This window comes from Aquarana catesbeiana, linkage group LG05 (genome assembly GCF_042186555.1).
Source record: "Aquarana catesbeiana isolate 2022-GZ linkage group LG05, ASM4218655v1, whole genome shotgun sequence".
Classification (NCBI taxonomy): domain Eukaryota; kingdom Metazoa; phylum Chordata; class Amphibia; order Anura; family Ranidae; genus Aquarana; species Aquarana catesbeiana.
The window spans coordinates 561,710,497-561,736,064 of NC_133328.1; the positions used below are offsets into that span (position 1 = coordinate 561,710,497).

General features: G+C 42.1%; 1 protein-coding gene across 2 annotated transcripts in view; it reads right to left on the bottom strand.

The window, feature by feature from the left end:
• Positions 1-25,568, bottom strand: part of NBN (nibrin) — a 132,246-nt gene that overhangs the window by 91,710 nt on the left and 14,968 nt on the right. For both annotated transcript variants that reach the window (XM_073631927.1, XM_073631926.1), the window contains exons 2-4: positions 9,329-9,462; positions 7,714-7,862; positions 6,542-6,701 (exon numbers count right to left, since the gene is read on the bottom strand). In XM_073631927.1, coding sequence (XP_073488028.1) covers positions 6,542-6,701; positions 7,714-7,787 — 234 coding nt within the window. In that variant the 5' untranslated portion in view covers positions 7,788-7,862; positions 9,329-9,462. The remainder of the gene's footprint in view (positions 1-6,541; positions 6,702-7,713; positions 7,863-9,328; positions 9,463-25,568) is intronic.

Genomic DNA, 25,568 nt, shown 5'->3' on the forward strand with positions numbered 1-25,568 from the left:
GTAAAGCAAACATTTGTGGGGAACTGTATCAAAAGCCTTTTTCAAAATCCAGATATACCACATCCACAAGCTTTCCTTTATTTAGATGGCAGCTCACTTCCTCGTAGAATGTTAGATTGATCTGGCAAGAATGATCCTTCATGAATTCATGTCGATTACTACTAACAATACGGTTTGCATTATTAGAATATTGTATATAGTCTCTTATCATCCCCTCCAATAGCTTACAGACTACTGATGTTAGGCTAACTGGCCTGTAGCTTCCAGGGACATATCTTGGCCCTTTTTTAAATATTAGTACCATGTTGGCTTTTCTCCAATGAGCTGATACCATTCCAGTCAGCACACTGTCCATAAAAATTAGGAACAATAGTCTGTCACCTGACTGAGTTCCTTAAGGACCCTCGGGTGTAAGCCATCTGGTCCTGGTGACTACTTGTGTTAAAGGGCAACTCCGCTTTTGATGAGAAAAAAACATTCCCCTCTGGGTGATCTACGCAAGGATTATAACAACCTTTGTTGCGGATTCCTACCTTTTGTTATTCTGAAGTTATTCCTTGTATGTTCCTCTGAGTCTCAGCGATGAGTGAGTCTAATAGGAGTGGTTTCATAATTATCTATCAGGTGTGCACCTGCAGGGCTCGAATGAGGAAATCTGCTGGGCCTGCATCCCTTTAGACGAGTTCCTACTGGGAGTGTCTCACCAAAAATTACATTTTTGTTGCAGGGGATGCCTGAAATCTGACTTGTATCTTATGCAGACTTCTGGGAAAATTGGTGAGCCAATCACACAAGCAGGAAATTATGTTTCTGGGGAGTGGTCAGTACACACTCTGTGTACAGAACAACTCCAGGTAGCCATATTGCAATGCAGTCTCAGAAAATTACAGTGGCTGCAGATTAAAAAGGAAAGGTCATTTTTAATAACAATCAATTACAATATGACTTGTGCCGCAATTGTACATGCTGTATTTTTATTTTCTTTATTTGCTACTTTTTTCCCCCACGAAAGTGGAGTTACCCTTTAAGTTTTTCAAGTCTTTTCCGATACTGGTTTCTGTTAGCCACGAGGGTACATTCTATGACGTGTTATTAACATTACAGTCTGGTGTTACTGAGACACTAAAGGACTGTAATAGCTGTACATAAACTGATCAAAGCTTTCAAAATGAATCAGCAATACTGTCAAGGAGGTTAATTTATGAGTAATTCCAGTCTAAATAAATCTCCCAGCTGACTCCAGCAAAATGATGGCCATCTGAACACAGACACTGACTTTCTGTTGCATAAATGTGAATGAGATGGGTAAAAAATGGCTTCAGCTCTTTTTCTGCACCTGTAGAGAACTCCTCAGACGGGTTTTGCCCTTTTGTGGGGTTAATCGTAGAGGCCAAATCTCCCAGTTGTTTGCATGTGGCAACTGAGCATCTTTGGTATTATACATTATGATGTGGTCAGTTCTCAGTCCTTAAATGGCTGCCTTCATTTTATGGGGATAGCAGGTGCACCTAACATTTTAAAAACATCCTCGGATACTGAAAGCAGGGAATTATCAACCATGCAAAATAAAAGCAAATGGGAGGAAGTATGGTATCATTATACATATTAGCATGTATAAACAAATATAAAAATAATTTCAAGCCTCAGAGCATCCAGACATGACAGCGGATATTTGTGTTCCGGCTGCCCTGAAAATGCGAATCGGGTCAGAGATTGAATTTCAAATTGCAACCTACTCATTACATGGTGTGAAATATCCTAGGCTCAGCTGGGAAGGGAAATGTCAACAGAGGAAACACATTACAGTAGCCGACATCCGGTCAGGAAAAAGCATGGTGTGTCTGTGTCACTGTATGAACAAACGTCACAATTGGATAAAGCTTTATTTAACCCGTTCACTGCCAGACCAAATCTAGTCATTTAATTTTGGAGGATTTTAATAGCCAAGAAGCATAAGCACTTGTCCTTTATTGTAACCTTTTGGTTCTTTACTCTAGAACATTCCTTCAGCGTTAATTAAGGAGAGACATAAAAGCTGCATTGTTAACTTATTAAATTACTGCCTGCAGGCATTGCTTGGTAACAATGATGAGCTTTCAGTGGAATGCAGAATTCACATGCTGCACACACTCTATATATAGATCCATGCTATGCTGGAAACCCAACAGGGGGAAATATGTATTATTCAGAAAAGTTCTGGATGAGGGGCCATGCGCATTAAAAGATACCCCGTCATTACAAAAATAAGTGGTTCCCCTGCTGATTTTTTCTTTTTTTTTTTTTAAGACCTGTAAGTTCCTAGGCGGTTGTCCTCTTCTTTCAACTTTAGTAACCAATATGTCACTACAAAAAAAAAAAAACAAAACGTTTGCAGCCAGTAAATTTGAAACTCCTGTTTCTCATGTATGCCAGTCCTTATTCTGTACTAAGAGGAGGAAGATGACAACTTGGGAAAAAAAGTTGTCAATATTAGTGTCCATATTACATTTGTGACAGGTTATACGATAGAAACTCTGTGTGACGTTTTTCAATTTTTGTTGTAAATATCTCAGGCCAGCCTCTTCTTTAATGCTGCCATAAACAGATTAGTCTGGGCTACAGGATCACTCCCAAACAGAAAGGCAGTCTTTTACTGTAGTAAATGGAATGACCACCTACAATCAGAGGGGGACATATTAATACAGAATTCAGTAATCAGGTGGTCTCCTCTAGGAGGCAACAGGAACCGCAGAAAAACATTAGTGACCGCTGTAAATAGTTTAGAAGCATTGGCCATCTGCCCCATGGGATGGGTCCAATTCTGACACTAAAACATTAAAAAGAGGAACTTTACCCATAACAACTTCACACCATATGTGCATGAAAACTGAAGGGAAAACCGCACAGATTTCACTTGCAGAGACATCAGTTTTACAGTTTTCATGCACATTGACATTAGTTTTCATGCACATCAGTTATGTGCCCTTTTCACACAAATGTTGTTATGTCAGTTTTTTTACAAGCAGAAAACTGTATACACGTCGCAGATTCCTGTGCAGAAAAAAAATCTGCATGTTGTGGTGTGAATAGCGCACATAGAGAACAATTGTTTTTTTGGTGTCCTTGCAGAACGCGTGCAGGAAAAGTGACGCGTCTACACCATGGTGTGAATGAGGCTTAAAAGTGGAACTTTACCCAGAACAACTTAGTAAAAATAATGTTCTTTAGCAAGGAAAATACATTCCACATGAATAATTATGCTACCAAAAGAAGTGTGTGCTGTAAATTGCCTCCGGCATGGTTCCTGTTTCTTCTTTCTGGAGGCTGCCATTTTGCTGAAGCCCACAGCCCCTGAACAGCAGTAAATCTTTAGGCTTTCAGCAGGATCAGCCTCTACAAATTCGGCACAGTTCCTAAAAATTAAACAACAACTGAGCATGTGAAGAGCTGGGTAAGTCAGTCTTTTATTGGATTTTAAAAAGTATAGACACTTATTTTTAATGTTTTACATAGCTATACCTGCAAAAGGGACCAGCCTGAAGTAATCTAGCAGGACTTAATTTTCTGACTAAAGTTCCACTTCAAGGGTTTTTCCTTCCATTCCTTTATTGTTTTTATTCATTTGCAGTGTGCACTTAGCACTTTGTGGCTAAGTGGTTAGCACTTCCGCCTAGCAGCACCAGGGTCAACGGTTCAAATCCCAACCATGGCGCTACCTGCCTCTAGTTTGCATGTTCTCCCTGCGCCTGCATGAGTTTCCACTGGGTACGCCGGTTTCTTTCCACACTCCAAAGACATGTTGGTAGGCTAATTGGCTCCTGTCTAAATTAGCCCTAGTAGGTCTACTGTATGTGTGAATGTGAGTTAGGGCCCTTAGGTTGTTCAATATATATGTGTAAAGTGCTGCGTAAATTGATGGCATTATATAATAATAATAAATAAATAATGTAATAAATAAATATAATACTTAGAATTCATTTCCTAGCACAGCTCCCTCCCTCCTTGCATGCCACAGCTTCTTATAGGAGTGTCTAATTAATCTGTGTGCTGGCTAGGCTCCTCCACCCTCCCCTCCATATATACGGTGCATATAAAAAGCCTACACGCCCCTGTTAAAATGTCAGATTTCTGTGATGTAAAAAAATGAGACAAAGATAAAACATTTCAGGACTTTTTCCACCTTTAATGTGACCTATAAACTGTACAACTCAGTTTAAAAACAAACTGAAATCTTTAAGGTGGAGGGAAATTAAAATAAAAAACTAAAATAATATGGTTGCATAAGTGTGCACACCCTTAAACTAATACTTTGTTGAAGCACCTATTGATTTTATTACAGCACTCAGTCTTTTTGGGTATGAGCCTATCAGCATGACACATCTTGACTTGGCAATATTTGCCTATTCTTCTGTGCAAAAACACTCCAAATCTGTCAGATTGCGAGGGCATCTCCTGTGCACAGCCCTCTTCAGATCACCCCACAGATTTTCAATCAGATTCAGGTCTGGGCTCTGGCTGGGCCATTCCAAAACTTTAATCTTCTTCTGGTGAAGCCATTTCTTTGTTGATTTGGATGTATGCTTTGGGTCGTTGTCATGCTGAAAGATGAAGTTCCTCTTCGTATTCAGCTTTCTAGCAGAAGCCTAAAGTTTTTGTGCCAATATTGACTGGTATTTGGAACTGTTCATAATTCCCTCTACCCTGACTAAGACCCCTGTTCCAGCTGAAGAAAAAGGGCCCCAAAGCATGATGCTGCCACCACCATGTTTCACAGTGTGTACGGTGTTCTTTTGGTGATGTGCAGTGTTGTTTTTGCGCCAAACATATCTTTTGGAATCATGGCCAAAAAACTCAACCTTGGTTTCATCAGATCAGAACACATTTTCCCACATGCTTTTGGGAGACTTCAGATGTGTTTCTGCAAAATATAGCTGGGCTTGGATGTTTTTCTTCATAAGAAAAGGCTTCTGTCTTTCCACTCTATCCCATAGCCCAGACATATGAAGAATATGGGAGATTGTCGTCACATGTACCACACAGCCAGTACTTGCCAGATATTCCTGCAGCTCCTTTAATGTTGCTGTAGGCCTCTTGGCAGCTTCCCTGACCAGTTTTCTTTGCGTCTTTTCATCAGTTTTGGATGGACGTCCAGTTCTTGGTAATGTCACTGTTGTGCCATTCTGTATGCCACTTTTCTCCACTTGATGATGACTGTCTTCACTGTGTTCCATGCTATATTGAATGCCTTGGAAATTCTTTTGTACCCTTCTCCTGACTGATACCTTTAAATAATGAGATCCCTCTGATGCTTTGGAAGCTCTCTGCGGACCATGGCTTTTGCTGTAGGATGCGACTAAGAAAATGTCAGGAAAGACCTACTAGAACAGCTGAACTTTATTTGGGGTTAATCAGAGGCACTTTAAATGAGGGCAGGTGTGTACTGACTCCTATTTAACATGAGTTTGAATGTGATTGCTTAATTCTGAACACAGCTACAGCCCCAGTTATAAAAGAGGGTGTGCGCACTTATGCAAACACAATATTTAAATTTTTACTTCTTCCCCTTAAAAGATTTCAGTTTGTTTTTCAATTGAGTTGTATAGTTTATAGGTCACATTAAAATGTGGAAAAAGTTCTGAAATGATTTATCTTTGTCTCATTTTTTACATCACAGAAACCTGACATTTTAACAGGGGTGTGTAGACTTTTTATATCCATTTATGTAGCTACTGGTGGAGGAATGAAGGGGAATACTTTAGACCACTTGAGTGACAGCTCCGAGTCTGCTAGGCTGCCAACATCACATCCAAGATGGCAGCACCCAGCAGCAATCTCAGGGCTTTTGAATGTCTAAATAAAGGAGTGCTTTACAGGTAAACATCATGCATATAATACGTTAAATTCCCATTATAATCTTATGTGATTTTTTTTTTTTTTTTTTTAATTAATGGTCTCATGACAGGGTCTCTAAAAAGAGCAGATCAGTCAAAACAATATAAGATCATGGCTGACAACGGCACTTTGCACATTGTTTTGATTTCATCATTCTTCAGTTAAAATAGACTCACATAAGGAGAAAAACTACCATAAAAGATGAAAGGCACTGATGCTACCGTGAAGGATGGTTGCAGCTTTTAATGTTAACCTCATTTTGTGGGTAGTTTTAGGGCTCTTGTCTAAAAACTCACATATACCAAGATGTTTCAGTCCAGGGCTTTGAAAGCAAAAGCCACTCTGACCTATCCTAGGAGGACATGCATTCTTAACTATGACTTTCTCCAAGTTTGACAAAATTGACCCCTGCATTGGGATTTGTCTTTGGTGGGATAAGTGGGATTGTGCCCACCAGCCACTAATTACATTTCTAAAAGTCAAATTTATAGTGAGAGAAAGGATGGTGGCTGCCAGTGTTGACCTCCTAAAAATGTTTGGTGCCTGGCTGCCATTATATACAAATAGCAAAGCTGGTCAAGCCACCAAAGGTGCAAAATGAGGAGCAGCGCCTGGCATTGAAAAGGACAAAGCTGTCAACAGAAATTTCTTTCATGCCTGCAACACATACCTTGATAGTTACTTTAACTGAGGTCATCACCAGATGTGTACAGTTCTCTGTCCAGTTGTTCACAATATGGCCACCAAGTAGCTGCAGTGCTTGGTTTAAAGAACTCTTCTCTGTGCTGCTTAAACAGGATGAACAAGCCACTAAAGGTTCATATACCACTCTGGGTGAGGGGGGAGAAAAGAAAAAAAGAATTATATGACATGAAATAAATTGTGAACACAAGTCATGGACAGATTAGACAGATGTAGATTAACTACACAAAAAGCTTTATTGATAAAACAGCAACACTCTACAAAGCTACCATGTGTAAAATGTAATATTGGAGGTCCCCCTGTAAGTGCAAAGTATTGGATGCATTACTGCCATACTGCTACAGGTATTACTGAGATTTAAAGAGACACTGTTACCTTTCCCACTGAATGTCTGCAGGTAGCCTCCCCGCTCTACCCCCCAGGAAATGCTTCTCGCAAATTTGCTCCCCTTGCTCCATCAAAACCATTATTGCTCTATTGTTCTGACAAAGAAAGGGAAGCATTTGATCGCCTGCATGTGACGTGTCGACCAAAGGAGCCAACTGTCGCGTAGGGAGAGGCAGCGATGTCATCCACCTGAGTAAGCTCCATAGTAGACTCATACAGCAGAAAGGCGGTGAGCGTGGGTAGCTCGATAAACACTTTTCTATGGGGCAGAAATTGTCATGTTGCTAAATGACAGTATCTTTTTAAACAAATCTCTTGCATTTACAGTGGTTCTAAAGCAGGGGCAGATGAACTAATTTTCATATTACTGGGTTTAGTAACACTTTAAGTCATCAATCTCAACAATGCTTGTAAGAAGGCCATCTACAAGGATTTTAGCACATTATGATGCAGAACATCATAAACCTAGATATATATATTTTTTTTTAAACTGCGCTGAAAGAAACGAATGCCCTTGCTGAACATGCTACTTTCCTGGCTGTCTTGCGGATTGTCTGGCTTCAGTATTCCTATTTCTCTTGTTGCATGCTTATTCTGAATCAGAAGCTTAAAATATTGATGTCACAATTTTCAAAAGGATGTAAGCAACTGTATTCTACATATTTCAGAAAGGGTTTACTTTATTTTTGGTAGGCCCTATTTTTTTTTTTTTTTTTTTTTTTTGTTAAGCAACAAAGAAAGTTAATGACTTACCTGAATTTGCTATTGTATACCCCAAATGTAATCTTATCTCCTGATTTCAAATTCCTAGATGTAGCACTCGCCATCTTTTCACCATTAACAAAGGTACCATACTTTGAAGAATCTTTAACAGACAGGACAGGAATGATGTCTGGACGGCCCTGTATAAAGAAAAAAAAAATACTCCAGCCAAAAATAACAAAATAAAAATGAATAGCTCAATAAAACCTAAAATAATAAAAACAGCTTTTTATGCAATATTCAACTTCAATCCAAAGATTTCCCCCCGCAGTATTTTCTTCTGTTACTAGAAGTTCTCAATCTGACGTCCAGCATCGACCACTCACTTCCTCTGAGCCCAGGTCATTCTGGATATGCCTCAGCCTGTGACAGGACAGTGAAATGAGAAGAGTTATGAGCTCATCTCTGTCACTCTGCTCTTTCCTTCTATCAGCACGTTTCATGTCAGCACAAACCTGATTGGCTACTTATACAGCTTCTCGCAGGGGCTGTAAGAGCTTTTATTAGGTTGGATTCTGGGTCTTACACTGTTTGCATTAAAAAAGATGCATTTTATGATGTAGAAATGATGACATAGCTGCATTCATTTGTGGGTTTTTTTCCATGATGGTAAAGAGATTTTGATAGGGAAATTTTCCTCTTAGGCAGATACAACCAGCTGAACAAACATGAACTGACTGAAAAATCTGTGGCTGTAGTTCAGCTTTAAAGTGAAATTAAACTTGGCTAGTTTTAAAATTTGTATTTTTTTTTTTTTTTTACTAAATTAGCCCCCAGGAGCTTTATGCCATAATGAACTACTACGCACCACATAATAGCACATTACGGCACACTTACCAATCAAACAATGCCCTTTAGCCCTGTGCTGTCAAAGGGCGCTTCCGTCTTTACCCAGTCTTTCTTCTGGGTTCGGTCTATTCTACTGCTTGAATTGCCAGACGGCAATGACATCACTCCCACGCATGCACATAGAAATCACATCATCATAGCACAGAGGTGGTACTATGAATGTACACTGAGCTGTGTATGTGCGGCTCAGTGTACATTACTGCTTGCAGGCAGGGAGAAGCATTTATTAAGGAAGAGACCAATCGCCTTTAACCCTTTTGTAGCCAGAGACATTTTGCAGTTTTTGCACACATTTAAAAAAATAATTTTTAGGCCTGAAGGTTAATTAAAACCTGAAGAACATAAATAACAGTAGTTCCAATTTTTCATGTCACGCGATATTAGTGCAATAGTTTTTTCAGTAAAAAAATTTACACTAAAGTTAATTTTAATGCACATAAATGCAATACATTAACCATTTTTTGGCAAAATATAAAATGATGTTTGCTTTATAATGAATGCTCTCACTCTGGTGTGCGTGGTGATATGTCCAGAACTCAATTCTTCTACATTCTGGGCATTTGTGTCTGAAAGCAAAAATTCTATAAACACGGATACCACTCGATCCAGCCATAGACTTTGATAGGTTGCAGGCAGCGGGGCTAAACGTTGCAGCTTTTGAGCTCTAAAAACGTGAGAGGGATGCACAGCAGCTAGACGTCACCCTGTGCAGGAATTTAATGATAATTTGTCGTTTTCTTCACTCCCTAGAACTCACCAGACTGGAGAGGGGGTGGTTGACAGAGAACGTTGCATGAGATCTGCTGATAGATTGATCATCTTCAATCAATATTAAACAGTTCTTACGTCCCACTACATATTCGGTATCGCTGAGAAAGTAATACTGCTGTCCTGGAGAAAAGAAGAAGACAGGTCATGGTCAAAATGTATTACGCCTGACTTTTTATCAACTCACTTCAATGTAGTATTTATAACAGGCATCTTTATAGCACTGACAATTTACTCAGCACTTTACATATTGTACATCCCACTTCAGTCCCTGCCCTCAGGGATTTTAAAATCCAAGGTCACCATCTTGCATGCACACACACTAGTGCCAATAAACCTTCCACCAATACTACTACCAATTGTAAAAAATCATTTAAAAAACAAAAACAAAAAAAAAAATTAAAATTGGAAAAACCATTTAAAAAGAAAATAGTCATTTTTGTAAAGCCAGGTAAGCTGGACAAGCTGATTTCTAACGGCAGCCCTGACTAATACCATTGCATCTCATTCTGCACTGAAAAAAGATACTTGATGACAGAAAGTCCAAATCCAATTGGTGGCTCTGGGGCAATTTGATCAGTTTTTATTTGATACTTTACTCTTTGCTGACAGTTATGGGAGCTGTTCAAACAAAAATATCCTCCAGCAAACAGTAATGGTGACAGAAAGGGGCCTTAAAGGGGTGATGGAACCAACACACAAATGATGTATGTACTTCCTAATGAAGTGATAGGCTGATTGATTTTTGCTTAGTGTGCTTAATTCGTTCAGTGGAAATCTAAGACTCAATTCATCAGTCATATATAAAAGAAAGAATCAGACATTCAATGTACAGCTGCCTTCAACCCATTCTATAAACAGCTGCCATTACTCTACAGGCTGTCTAATGCTATAATAGTATTACCTAAGATTACCAGTAAAGTACCACTTATACTGGCTGACAGATCATAATGTCTGACAACCCCAATACAGATAATCTATGAAAACAGACGGCCTGCATACTGTCAGCTAAAGGAAAATTTCATGAAAGAAGTATATAGCTTGCCATTACTTGCTTACATCTTAGAAATTGCTATTATCCTGGCTGTAATGATGTCCTCACTTTTACTTCAATACTTTAAGTCACTGACCCAGAACAAGAATGGATATGAGGGCTTTAGACTTTTCTCTCACTTTCCAGGACGTTAAGCTCGTTCTAAGTCAGTGACTCGTGGTATTACAGTCTCTGAATCATCACAACAGCCATGACACCAGGAAGGTGGACAACAAAGGCAGACCCCGTGCTTTTACCATAATAGTTTTTCTTCCAAAGGTAAGCTTGAATAAAAATTTCGTATTAAGTTATACCACGTTTATTGCCACAGGACACCATGCTTTTTGTAATGGTTCTTCCTGCAGCTTCTCACTCAAACCTGTTGTGTCTCATAGAAATCCCTGCCACAGCCTCGTCTGGAATTCTGAAGTTAAAATCTCATGCACCATCTAGTGGTTTGAGTTGATAACTGTCGTTGAGTGATCCACAGGCATGCACCCAGGTCCAGTGGATTTGGGTATTACTACTCGATAAGAAATTTCCAAGCATACCTGTGGATATCCTTAAAAGGTGTAGTCCATTTTTTAAAACATGTAATAAATGCACCTACATTAAACACTTCAGCTCCAGACCAGGCCATTTTCTAGCGATACGACACTGCGTTACTTTAACTGACAATTGCGCAGTCGTGCGACACTGTACCAAAATAAGTTTGATGCCTTTTTTATCCCACAAATAGAGCTTCCTTTTGGTGGTATTTGATCACCTTTGTGGTTTTCATTTATTACGCTATAAAACATAAAAAGTTTTTACTTTCTGCTATAAAAACATATCCAAAAAAAATATGTAAAAAAAAAAAAAAAAAATATCGAAATTTCTTCATCAGTTTAGGCCAATACAGTGGGGCCAAAAAGTATTTAGTCAGCCACCAATTATGCAAGTTCTCCCACTTAAAAAGATGAGAGAGGCCTGTAATTGTCATCATAGGTATACCTCAACTATGAAAGAATTTATTTGCAAATTATGGTGGAAAATAAGTATTTGGTTAATATCAAAAGTTCATCTCAATACTTTGTTATATATCCTTTGTTGGCAATGACAGAGGTCAAACGTTTTCTGTAAGCCTTCACAGGTTGTCACACACTGTTGCTGGTATGTTGGCCCTTCCTCCATGCAGATCTCCTCTAGAGCAGTGATGTTTTGGGGCTGTCGCTGGGCAACACGGACTTTCAACTCCCTCCAAAGGTTTTCTATGGGGTTGAGATCTGGAGAATGGCTAGGCCACTCCAGGACCCTGAAATGCTTCTTACGAAGCCACTCCTTTGTTGCCCGGGCGGTGTGTTTGGGATCGTTGTCATGCTGAAAGACCCAGCCACGTTTCATCTTCAATGCCCTTGCTGATGGGAGGTTTGTACTCAAAATCTCACGATACATGGCCCCATTCATTCTTTCATGTACACGGACCAGTCCTCCTGTTCCCTTTGCAGAGAAACAGCCCCAAAGCATGATGTTGCCACCCCCATGCTTCACAGTAGGTATGGTGTTTTTTGGTTGCAACTCAGCATTCTCTCTTCTCCAAACACGACAAGTTGTGTTTGTACCAAACAGTTCTACCTTGGTTTCATCTGACCATATGACATTCTCCCAATCCTCTTCTGGATCATCCAAATGCTCTCTAGCAAACCTCAGATGGGCCCAGACATGTACTGGCTTAAGCAGAGAGACACGTCTGGCACTGCAGGATCTGAGTCAATGGCGGCGTAGTGTGTTACCACCTTGTAGTACAAAGTGCTCAAACAATGAGTCATCAGTTCCAAAAAAGGCAAGTCCACAAGCCACAGGGAAGGGAAAAAGGTCTTCAGTTGGGACACCTCTGTGCTCACAAGCAGTTCCCGTGCTCCAAACGGGAACTGTCACAGACTGATGATAGGATACGAGCTCGGCGCTCGTGGATGTTTTTTACTATAGCCTTCTGCTAAATGTAAGTGTACCATGTTGTTTTTAACCTAATAAACTGATTTATATACGGGATCACGCTATGTGCACTCTCTTCCAATACTCCACATATATGCATCCCATTGTGACGAGCATTGAGGAAATAGGGACGGTTTGAAGACACCCTTTTTGAGGTATACGAACTCGGCGTTCGTTGGATTGACGTCCACACTCATTTTACAAAAGTGAGTGCATCCCCCTTCTGTGTCCTGTCCTTTTTTCCACTTTGGCCGCCACAGAGTTATACTATATACGATCTGCTTATGTTTTTTATATACCATCCTGCACACCCACCACCCGAATCGCCTGAACTACTGGATGGGACCCTTGTCTGCTGGCGATTTGTTACTGGATTACAAGCTGTTGTCTTGCAGCAGTAAGGTGAGCTGCTTGTGAGCACAGAGGTGTCCCCACTGAAGACCTTTTTCCCTTCCCTGTGGCTTGTGGACTTGCCTTTTTGGAACTGATGACTCATTGTTTGAGCACTTTGTACTACAAGGTGGTGGGACTGTTCACCATTTATTTATTTTTCTTGGAGTCACCAATAAGTATTTCCTGAGTTACCACATATGTGCTAGTATGATACTAGCCCTTTTGCACTGAGATTTTTTTCTTTTCTTTTGTGTCAGTATTTACAATATTTCTATGTGCTAGTATGATACTAGCCCTCATGCACATGGACTTTGTTTGATTTATATATTTTATTCAATTTTTTTGTACCCACACTGTATTTGTCACTCATTTCATAGCTTTTTATACCTTTTAGGCTATTTTGTTTCTTCAGTTTATTCGGATTTAGTGCTCATTAGACTGCACTTTATTACATTTCATCACACTTTTATATTTTGTATAATTTTTCCATTTTGCCTTTTGGAACTGATGACTCATTGTTTGAGCACTTTGTACTACAAGGCGGTGGGACTGTTCACCATTTATTTATTTACTTGGAGTCACCATTAAGTATTTGCTGAGTTACTACATATGTGCTAGTATGATACTAGCCCTTTTGCACTGAGATTTTTCTTTTGATAAGTATTTGCTGAGTTACCACATATGTGTTAGTATGGTACTAGCCCTTTTGCACTGAGATTTTTCTTTTCTTCTGTTTCAGTATTTACATTATATTTTTTTATGTGCTAGTATGATACTAGCCCTCATGCTCATTATACCTTTATATTTTGTATAATTTTTTCATTTTTCATTCACCTCTCTATACATTTGAGCTAGCCCCTTCCTCCTCCTTCCTTCCCCTCTTATCACAGCGCAATCACCACTTACTTTATTCACACCACTTTTGTCTGTTTGGATCAGCCATTTAGGTGTTGCAGCAGTGCCCCTTAGCATAGGTATTTCTGACAGCGCAGGAGTTTCTTCATTATCTATTCATACAGCGGTACCGACCTTCAGTTATGAAGTATCAACAAACTATGAGTACGACAACATCACTGCTCTTGTGGTAAATTGAGATCTGCCATTGGTGGCAGTTGGGACTTGTAGTCTTTCCTTCTACAGATCCTGTGAATGGATCTGTGGATAGATGAAGCTTCTCTGTGGGCGGAGCTATGCATTACCATAAACTAAAAAATAAAATAAAAAACCTGCGCTCAGTGCAAAAATAATCAATAGTGAAAAAAATGTGAGTTAGGTCCTGCTGCTGAGCACTATAACCCTGATATAAGGCAAAACTAGTTGTAGATAATAATCAGTGCAGCGCTGGACAAGAGCAAAGTAAATAATAATAATATTGCCAAAAAATGAATAGCGACAATATAGTGATAATGTAAATACTATAAACAATCCATAATATAAAAAACCATCAATATGTGAATATTCATCTATAATAGTTCATTGCAATAAAAAGTGATGAAAAAAGAAGAAAAAAATGTGAAAAAAATGTGAGTCCAAAAAGTCCAAAGATATATTAGTGCAAAATCAGTCCAGCGATGTGATCAACAGTGACATCCACCACCAGAGAGCAATAAAGGCTTACCAGAAAGCCTGCGACCGCCCTTATTCAGGGGGGTCAAAACAGGCTTAGTAGATCAACGTTGGTGTCTTGTTGAAACCGCAATCGATATCCTGTTAATCGCTCTCCGCATTAACTTTGTCCCACTTCTATTCCGTGGACATCATCACACGACACGTTTGCCTGTCAGAGGAGTACACGTGCGCTCCTCCGACAGGCAAACGTGTCGTGTGATGATGTCCACGGAATAGAAGTGGGACAAAGTTAATGCGGAGAGCGATTAACAGGATATCGATTGCGGTTTCAACAAGACACCAACGTTGATCTACTAAGCCTGTTTTGACCCCCCTGAATAAGGGCGGTCGCAGGCTTTCTGGTAAGCCTTTATTGCTCTCTGGTGGTGGATGTCACTGTTGATCACATCGCTGGACTGATTTTGCACTAATATATCTTTGGACTTTTTGGACTCACATTTTCTTCACATTTTTTTCACATTTTTTTCTTCTTTTTTCATCACTTTTTATTGCAATGAACTATTATAGATGAATATTCACATATTGATGGTTTTTTATATTATGGATTGTTTATGGTATGCATTACCATGTCTAATTAAAAAAAACAAAACAAAAAAAAAAAAAAAAAACGAACAGACACTGCAAAAAATGGAATGCTCCTAATGTCTAGGGGTTCACAGTACAGGCTCTATCACTTACCTAATAACCTGCTCCAGCAAACTCCTCTGCTGGCCGATCTGTGGGCGGAGTCTCTGCATCATCATGCACAATATAGGGACATTAACCCAGTTTCCATTAAAAATAAGTAATGCTCTTATATTTCCTATGATTTTTTATTTTAACGATTAACTAAATTGGCAGCCTAAAGCGTAACCAAACCCTACTATCTATTAATACAGAATTCAGTAGCCATGTGGTCTCCACTAAGATGAAGATCTGTGACAGTTGTAAATTGTTTAGAAGCATTGGCTATCTGCCTCATGGGATTGGCCCAGTTCTGACACGAAGGCTCCATGTACACTAGCAGCTCTTAAACTTGAGTTTAGGATCTTTTGACTTTTTTTGCCAAAGCTCCTTATCTCAACTCCATAAAAGTCTGTGTCCATGTTCACATAGGCTTTTATGATCGTTTAGGAGCTGCCGAGGTTAGGAGGTTCAACCTCTCCTGAATGCAGAAGAATCTCGTTAAGGATAGGAATGTTTTAACTGCGGGCCGCAAAATTGCGATTTTGCCACGTTTTTACGCGGCCAGTGGTCAAAGTAGTTCAAGTGTACATGAAGTCTAACTGACACTTATTTTAAAAAATAAAAATAAATTCCTGTCCAAAAAAAAAAACAAAAACACTGACCCTTGACCCAAAAACTAACCCTGGCACTGACCTAGATCAAACTTCCATTAGGTATTTTTTCTTTTACTTTTTTTTTTTTTTTTTACAAACACTTGTTTTTTTCCTTTCTGCAAGGAATGGGAAAGATACATTGTATCCTCCTTCTCCATTCACAGAAAAAAAAACAAACAAAAAAAAAAAAAAAAACAGGACGGGCTTTACAGTGACTGATCACTGTGGTAGCCAATTGCAGGCTACCACAGTGATCAGGTGACCCGGAATCAGGAGATCCGGGTCCCGATCGTTCGTACGGGGCCCAGGCTCTCAGTGAGACCCCGGTCTCTGTGCTGGGAGTGCACAGTACGGCGTACTCCCAGCACAAAGAAAGAAACACATATATGCAGCCCCACGAAAAAAAGCCCAGTCCAGCGGGGTCGCATATATGTATTAAGACGTCATGAACAGGTTACGAACCTAAGAATAAGGGGCAACAAGATAAGAAGTTGAAATAGCAGCACATAGCACAACACAGCAAAAAGTGATCATGGCTACTGTATTGCATTTTGGGCATAGCTTAAGGAGCATAATTAAATCTCGATCAATAAAAATCCCCAAGGTCAGTGGGAGGTTGGCCTGGAAGGGGGCACAAGAACCCTCGGACAGCTTGGCCTGGCAGCTGCCATTCTCCAATGAGGCAAACAGCTTGGCCTGCAGACCATCCACTTAGTTCTACGGTGGAAAGCGTGGCCCAGCTATGCCAGGAAATGGTCTGGACTTGTGGGACTACCAAGTTCTGTTCAAACACCAGGACAGCCCTGTGGTATAAGGCCCCTTTCAGACGTGGCAGACTCTGTCAAGTGGATCTGCCTGCTCATTGGGGAGATCTCTCTGCTGAATAGGCAGATAACAGGTCAGTGTCCCCTTAGCTATGCAGAGCTGACACGGACACAGCCCACTGTTTTCTATGGGGCAGTCAGATGGAACCATTCACAGCCGCCTGTCATCCAATCCGATCCACCGGATGGATTGGGAACAGATTCCCATCTGTTTTTAGTGGGCAGGATCGGATCACATGTAGGCGGGTCTCGGCGGTCACACCGTTCCATTGAGAGTTAAGGATGGTCCAATCTGGTCCTCCTGAAAAACTGACAGGTGAACCTGATCGGTCCGTCAGTGTGAAAATGACCTAAAGGAAAGATGGGGTGCATGGCTTTGCAGAGTACATAGATCTATTCCCATTAGTCCTTAACCCCTGAAGGACCCCTTAATCCAAAGTCCCTATGTAAGAGGGAGTCAGTGTCCCTTTTAAGGTAGTCTCTGCCCTATCTTCAGCCACTCTGGGGTGGACTTCGTCTGACTGGCTAGGGTTTAAAAAAAAAAAAAAAAAAAGAAGGAGGGAAGTAGCTGCTAGGGAGGTGCATGGGAAGAGATGGCCACAGAGACCCCCATTTGTAGTGGTAAGATAGCCATGTGCCCTTAGTGGGCCCCATCTTGAGCCTGTGATATATACTACAGGGCGATAGACTGCAAGAACAGCTATGTAGACACTGAATACTGCAGTCAATCCCTCTATGCAGGATAATGCATCTTTCTATGGAAAGAACTGTTCTGCCAGTAGCTGGACGTTGTAAAGGACTGGCTGTTAGGTAAAGCATTGAGAAAAGCAAGTTTCAGGACTGGACCTTTTAATATTAGCTGACCTGGAATGAGTATTAGGCCTAATGTGGCATGAAGGCACATGAAGGATGCACACCTGGAATGGCGGAGGATATCACTATACCACGTGAAGGATGCACACCTGGACTGGCGGAGGATGTCACCATACCAAGTGAAGGATGTGCACCTAGAATGACTTATGGCGTCACTATACCACATGAAGGACGCAAACCTAAAATGACGGAGGATGTCACTATACCACGTGACTGATGCGCAACTGGAATAAAGGAGGCCTTACCAGCCCCCTTCTTCCCATCCATTCTTCCTTCTCTCCACCCCCCCCCCCACATTCTTCCAGCTGGCCCTACTCCCCCCCACTATCCCCCCTGTTTGCCTCAACCCCTATACCTGCCTCTTCTATCCTTCCTGCCCTCCTCCTCTTCTTCCCCATCCATTCTTTCCTCCCCCATTTTTGTTTCTACCCCTATGCCCCTCCTTTACACCCTTCCCTCCCTCCCTCCCCTTTAACCCTAACTCCAGCCCACCCCCTTCAGCCTCATATACTCATTCCTTCTCCCATCATCCAGTCTCTCCTTTTACCTCCCCTTCCGTATCTTCTTCCTCCCTCCATCGCATCCCCCACACCCCGACCCCCTTCTCCCCTCTTTTACTTCTCTGTGCCTATTACTAGAGGTCGACCGATATGGGTTTTTCTCTGGCCGATGCCAAAGCCGATATTTAGAAATTGAGGTGGCCGATGGCCGATATATGATGCCGATTTTTTAGGGCCGATATATTAGGCCGATTTTTTTTTTTTTCCCTTCATCTCATAAAATCTAACAGTTAGACCTCTTTCACACTGGGGCGTTTTTCAGGCGCTTTTGGGCTAAAAACAGCGCCTGTAAAACGGCTCCCCTGCAGTCTGTGTGAAAGCTCGAGTGCTTTCACACTGAGGCGATGCGCTGGCAGGATGTTAAAAAAAAGTCCTGCAAGCGGCATCTTTGGAGCGGTGTATACCGCTCCTCCACCACTCCTGCCCATTGAAATGAATGCGCACCGCTGCCGAAGCGCCTGCAAAGCGTTTCGGCAGCAGCGCTTCAGGGGCGCATTTAACCCCTTCTTCAGCCGCTAGCTGGGTTATAAGCGCCCCGCTAGCAGCCGAATAGCGCAGCTAAAATTAACAGCATTTTACCGTCAACGCATGCCCGCTCCAGTGTGAAAGCAGCCTTAAGTAATAAGTGATACAGAAAATTTTTTATATTTAAACATTTATTAAACAAAACAAACCTCCAATCAGTTCACTTGTATGTAGAATTTAGATAAGAAAAAATAACTATATCTTAAATATTAAATACACAAAAACAGGTAATCAAAACTTTTGGACGAAAAAAAATGGGCTAACTTTACTGCTTTTTTTTTTTTTTTTTAATTTCATTAGTGTATTTTTTTTTTTTAAATTGCGTTTGAAAGACCGCTGCGCAAATACCATGTGACATAAAATATTGCAACAACCGCTATTTTATTCCCTAGGGTCTCTGCTAAAAAAAATATATATAATGTTTGGGGGTTCTAAGTGATTTTATAGCAGAAAATACAGGATTTTTACTTGTAAGCAACAAGTGTCAGAAAAGATTTAGTCTTTAAATGGTTAAACTGAAAACTTCTCCACGGAGTTCAGTCTATTGATAAAAGAACCTGAAAGAGATACAAATGTATCTTCTTATCAGACTTGGCTGCCCAGAGGAGGAGAGAAGAAAACTTCAGACAACTTGCAATTGACTTCAATTACAGGAGTCATTTGCAAGTCCCGCTGAATCAGCTTTTTTTATCAGCACAATCTGCCGATGCCGATTAAGTAAAAAAAGCCAAATATCGGCCGATATATCGGTCGACCTCTACCTATTACCACCCCCTTCACCTCCATTCTCCCCTCCGACATTCCTCCCCACATTCTCCCCCATCCCTACTTCTCCCCCCCCACCCCCTTTTTTACCTTCTTCGCTCTCCTTTCAATCCCCTACCTCTTCCCTTCCCCCCACAGACGCCCCTCCTCCTACCCTCTACCTCATCGCTCACCCTCTCCTTCCTCTTTTCCTATGTCTATCCCATCCATAGTCCTCTCTCCTCCCCTTCTCCTTCACGTCAATCCTCTCCTTCTTCCTCTTCTTCCAACTTTTCTATTCCCTCTGTTTCCATCCCATCTGTACATCCCTACTGATCTAACTTTGCTGACTTTGCTGTTAAATATTTTTGGTAATTGTCTCCTATCCATCTGTACATCCCTACTTAACTAACTTTGCTGATTTTGCTGTTAAATTTTTTTGGTAATGGTCTCCTGCTGCCATATCTTTAAACTTCCATATTTACTGCTAGCTCTATAACAAACACACTGCAATAGCAATATTACTGGTGATTGATTCTCAACTCCATGTGGCTTGAGTGATCAAGAGAGGTAATTAGCTTTACGACCCTAGCCTGTGTCTGTAGCTGGTCTGGCCCTGGCCATCTCCTCTCTCATATTCAGGTGTCTCACATCAGACCCAATAATGACCGAGAAATGCATCCCAGCTTAGTCTCCCTATAAATTTAAGGCAGCTTATGGGGTGGCGCAGACAGGGGCAAGGCGCAGACATCATGGCTCTGTCATGAGTGATGCGCAGTTTCACCGACGCAGTTTAACTAAAGCTGCATGAACTACAACAAGAACTCTGCTCCACTCTGCAAGATGACAAGCAAACCAGCTTTGACATTTATTTTATATTAGGTTCTTTTCCCACTGGTGTCTTCTATCCTAAAATTATCTTTACTCTACCCCTCCCCTCTTCCCTGCAGCATGCACATATCACCCTCACTCCCACCCACTCCCTACTATGGCACCTATCATCTCTTGCATTTGCTGCACCCACATGCTGACAAACACCAGGGCCACTAGACACGTGCGCTCATGCACATCCCACACCCACCTTGCCTTCCTCGCCCTCCTCCTTCTCCTAGTCTCAGGTGACATTTCTCCTAATCCTGGTCCGCCATTTTCCAAATGCAAGCCACATATCCAATACCCCTCCCCTTCTGGCAACCACCGCAATCCACTCAGTTTAATTTCTATCCCCCTGCTTCCTCAAAGCACCCCACCAATCTCATGTGCCCTTTGGAACGCCCGCTCCATCTGTAACAAGCTAACATCTGTACATGACCTCTTCATCTCTCATGGCTTGAACATACTCGCCATAACAGAAACCTGGCTTCAAAATTTTGACTCCGCTTCTCCTGCTGCCGTCTCCCATGGTGGTCTCCATTGGACTCACTCCCCCAGACCCAACAGACAGAAAGGCGGTGGAGTTGGCTTCCTTCTATCCCCACAAAGCACCATCCAAGTCCTTCCTGTCCCTCCCTCTCTATCCCTCTCTTCTTTCGAGATGCACTGTATTAGTCTGTTTTCTCCCATTTCTCTGAGGATTGCAGCAATTTATAGGCCTCCAGGACCGGTATCACGCTTTCTTGATGACTTTGCTGCCTGGCTACCCTACTTTCTCGCCTCTGAAATACCCACCATTATTCTTGGTGACTTTAACATTCCTGTCAATGTTAACAGCCCAACTACAGCTAAACTTCTCGATTTAACCTCCTCTTTTGACCTAACCCAATGGACACATACTTCCACTCACTCCAATGGTAATACCCTTGACCTTGTATTCTCCCATCTCTGCAACCCTGGCAACCTCACCAACACCCCTTTTCCTCTATCTGATCACAACCTCATTACTTTCACTGTATCCTTGCCTCCAACCACCCATCCCTCCAAGCAGCAAACAATTACTTGTAGAAACCTTCGCCACTTTAACCCTTTTCTTCTCTATTCTGCTACTGACCACCTATATGACATAATCTCTCCCCTGTCCTGTCCTGGCCACCTCTGTCTACAACAGTTCACTCTCATCATCACTAGATGCACTTGCTCCTCTAACCACACGCAGAATCAGGCCCCGACCGTTACAACCCTGGCAAACTGACAACACTAGAAATCTCAAGAGACATTGCCGTGCTCTTGAACGACTGTGGCTTAAAACCAAATGCCTGCAAGGCTTCACCCTATATAAATCTGCCCTTCTAAAATACAATTCATGCCTCCATGCTGCCAAACAAGCCTACTTTGTCTCTCTTATTAATTCCTTGTCATCCAGTCCCCGTCGGCTCTTCTCAACCTTTAACTCTATGCTTCGTCCACCACCCCCTCTACCCACTAACTCACTCACTGCCCAAGAGATTGCCAATCACTTCAAAGACAAGATCGATGCAATTCGTGAGGACATCTCCACTGTGCGTATGTCTTCCCCACCCAACATACCTTGCCTAGCAGCACATTCAACGCTCTCCTCTTTTGAATTGGCTACTACGGAAGAGGTTACAAAAATTTTCTCGGATGCCCACCTAACCAATTGTCCTTTGGATCCTGTTCCCTCACAACTACTACGGTCACCCTCTTCTTCTATCCTATGCTCCCTCACCCACATCTTCAATCTCTCCCTCTCTAGTGGCATCTTCCCCTCCCTTCTAAAACATGCGCAGATCACTCCCATTCTTAAAAAGCCCTCACTGGACCCTACCGACCTGAACAACTTAAGACACATCTCATTACTCCCATTCACCTCTAAACTTCTAGAACGCTTAGTCTACAACCGTCTTAGCTCCTACCTCAATGAAAATAACCTTCTTGACCCCTTACAGTCTGGCTTTCGCTCGCAGCACTCCATGGAAACTGCCTTACTAAAACTCACTAACGATTTACTAACTGCTAAAACCAACAGCCAGTACTCCATACTCCTACTACTTGACCTCTCTGCGGCCTTTGATACTGTTGACCACCCGCTCCTTCTCAATAAACTACATTCCCTTGGCCTCCGAGATTCTGCTCTATCCTGGTTCTCTGCCTATTTATCACAGCGCTCCTTCAGTGTCACCTACAACTCTGTCTCCTCCTCTCCATTGCCCCTTTCTGTGGGGGTCCCCCCAAGGCTCGGTTCTTGGACCCCTTCTCTATCTACACCTCCTCCCTCAGCCACTTAATAACTGCCCATGGCTTCCAATACCACTTATACGCTGATGACACCCAAATCTATCTGTCTACTCCTCACCTCACTCCTTCAGTCTCCTCCCGCATTAGTAACTTACTAACTGACATATCAGCATGGATGTCCCACCACTTCCTTAAACTAAATCTCTCTAAAACTGAGCTATTAATATTCCCCCCCGCCCGTGCCCCCCTCCATGACTTTTCCATCAAAATCAACAATGCACCCATCGGTCCCTCCCCTCATGCCAGGGTACTAGGTGTAATCCTAGACTCTGACTTGTCATTTCAGCACCAAATCCAATCGTTGTCAAAAGTTTGTAGAATTCACCTCCTTAACATCTCTAAAATTCACCCCTTTTTAACAAATGAAACCACCAAGCTCCTCATTCACTCCCTTGTTATCTCTCGCATTGACTATTGCAACTCCCTTCTCATTGGCTTACCTCTCCATAGGCTATCCCCTCTTCAGTCTATCATGAATGCTGCTGCCAGACTTATCCACCTTACCAACCGCTCAGTGTCTGCCAACCCTCTACTCCAATCCCTACACTGGCTCCCAATCACCCAGCAAATTAAATTCAAAATATTAACCACAACATACAAAGCCATTCACAACTCTGCCCCGAGCTACATCACTAATCTTGTCTCCAAATATCATCCAAATCGACCTCTCCGCTCCTCTCAAGACCTCCTGCTTTCAAGCTCTCTCATCTCCTCCTCCCATACTCGTCTCCAGGATTTCTCCAGAGCCTCTCCCATCCTCTGGAACTCGCTACCTCCATCTATACGGCTATCCCCTACTCTTGCTACCTTCAGGCGATCCCTGAAAACTCATCTCTTCAGGAAAGCCTATCACGTCTCCAACTAATCTCCTACCACTTCCACCAGCTCATTCCCCACAGTTACAACCTTTTGTACCACCTGCCCCACCCTATTAGATTGTAAGCTCTTCTGAGCAGGGCCCTCTTAAGCCTCTTGTATTTTATTGTATTATAACTGTATTGTCTCCCTTTTATATTGTAAAGCGCTGCGTAAACTGTTGGCGCTATATAAATCCTGAATAATAATAATAATCCCATCCTCTCTCTTTTTCCCCCCTCAATAGTCCTCTGTCCTCCCCTTCCTTCTTCCTTTATCTCTTCTATTCCCTCTGCTTCCATACCATCCTCTCATCCTCCCGCCCCCCAAATAGTCCTTTCTCCTCCCATTACACTTTATGTCCACCCTCTCCTTCTTCCTCCCACTCATCCTCATCCGCTCCCTTCTCTCCCCTCCATATTCACCCCACGCAATCCTCAAATTTACTCTATTGTTCACCTCAATTCCTTCGCCCTCCCCTCATTCTTCACCCTCTCCTATCTGTTCTATTTCCATCCCAGCCTCTCTCTTCTCCCCCACCCAATAGTCCCCCTCTACTCCCTCTTCCCATTCTTCGATCTCCTCTACTTCCTCCGATTCCCTCCCATCCTCTCTCTTCTCTCCTTCCTCCGATTCCCTCCCATCCCCTCTCTTCTCTCCTTCCTCCGATTCCCTCCCATCCTCTCTCTTCTCTCCTTCCGATAGTTCTAAAATTCCACGGGTGTGGCCCCCCCACTTCTGAAGTAAAAGAATTTGGTAGATCAGCTACCGACTCACCTAAAGTATGACCAGATGGTGTTCTTAGAACCTATACATAATACACAGGCTAGGAAGATGTGAGCTCAAGAAAGTGTCACATCAAAAGGACTTTCCAAACAAGAACTTACTGAGGTTTTGCAAAAATTTATTTTTTTATTAGTTACAAAAAAAAAAAAAAAAAAAAAAAAAAAAAAGCACAAAATCTATGTAAATATTAGCAAAGAAAGAACCTTCACCATTCGCACCAACACCATGCGCATAAATGCTATCAGCAATAAGAATATGGCAGCAGTTTAAACTAGATGGGGAAAAGCAGTAGCTACTTGTTCAATAGTTTACAAGGAGTGATGATTAACAATGGATTCTTTAGCTGAATAGTAATTGTAAAGCACTCCTATTGTTAGTCCCCTAAATGAATAGCAGTGTTTCCACAAAAAAATAGATCTACAGCATGAGGAAGGGTCTTAAATCCACAGACAGCTAGTGATGCTGATGTCCAGCCATGTACTTCATATAGAATATGATATACAGTAGTCCAGCTGTCACTGTAGTATGCCAGATTGATACAGTCAATTTACCTTTAAGCTGTGCTGGTAACCACAGAAACATGGCCACTGATAGAATCACAGTTCGGATATATTTGGGAAGGCGGGTGTAAGCAGCAGAGGCATAAAGCAGATAAACAATGCCAATATATCAGCACTAAGAAGCAAGAGCAGCAAGCTCACACACAGTCTTCACTGGGCAAACATACCATTGCAGATGGCCCCAGTGAGCAAAGTCTCAAAAATCACCACCAGCCATAAGTCAAACCCAGAGGGTGTATATTCCAGCTCACTGCGCCAGTCGATATTCATCCTCCTAATGCTGCCTTAGCCACCGTCACTCCCGTGGACACTATGCCTGCATCAGCGTCGTCTGAGTATGGTTGCATCACGCTACCTAGCTGTAGCAGTGGGCGTGGTGGCAAACTCGACCTGGAGTGCGGAAGTGATTATGTTAACGTGTTTCACTCACCTGGTCACATGAGCTTAATCAGGATACAATGGCTGTCACACTGCGGGATTTTAAAGGGCTAAATACTTAATTTCTGCATTCCCCTCGCAAATGCAGTCATAATGTAAACTTACTCATCACGCCCCACGTGACCCCGGAAGCGTGGGTGTTTTGAATTTTTATTGCCGGCAAGTGCTTTTTACGATGTTTGTACATCCAACTAGAGATTTTTTACAATAAAACCAGTTTTTAAGATAACACAGTATTGGAGCCTTTGTTCTTTTACACGCTCTGTGTTAACTTGGAAGATTGAGGAAGGGAGACAGACGGTAGTTGCACACTGGGAAGAACACCCTCAGACTGCTAGCGCATCCCAGAGCCAGAATTAATTCCTAGACCCTGCAGAGGGCTATTTCTGCAGGCGTGTGCGACCTCGCTGCTACAGGAGGTCCACTCCTTCCGTAGGAGTGTCCATACCTTCGGGTGATTGCTACATGGAGAGCTCCATCTCTTTCCCTTGGTGGTGGTGAAGGCCCCAAGAACTTTCTATTCT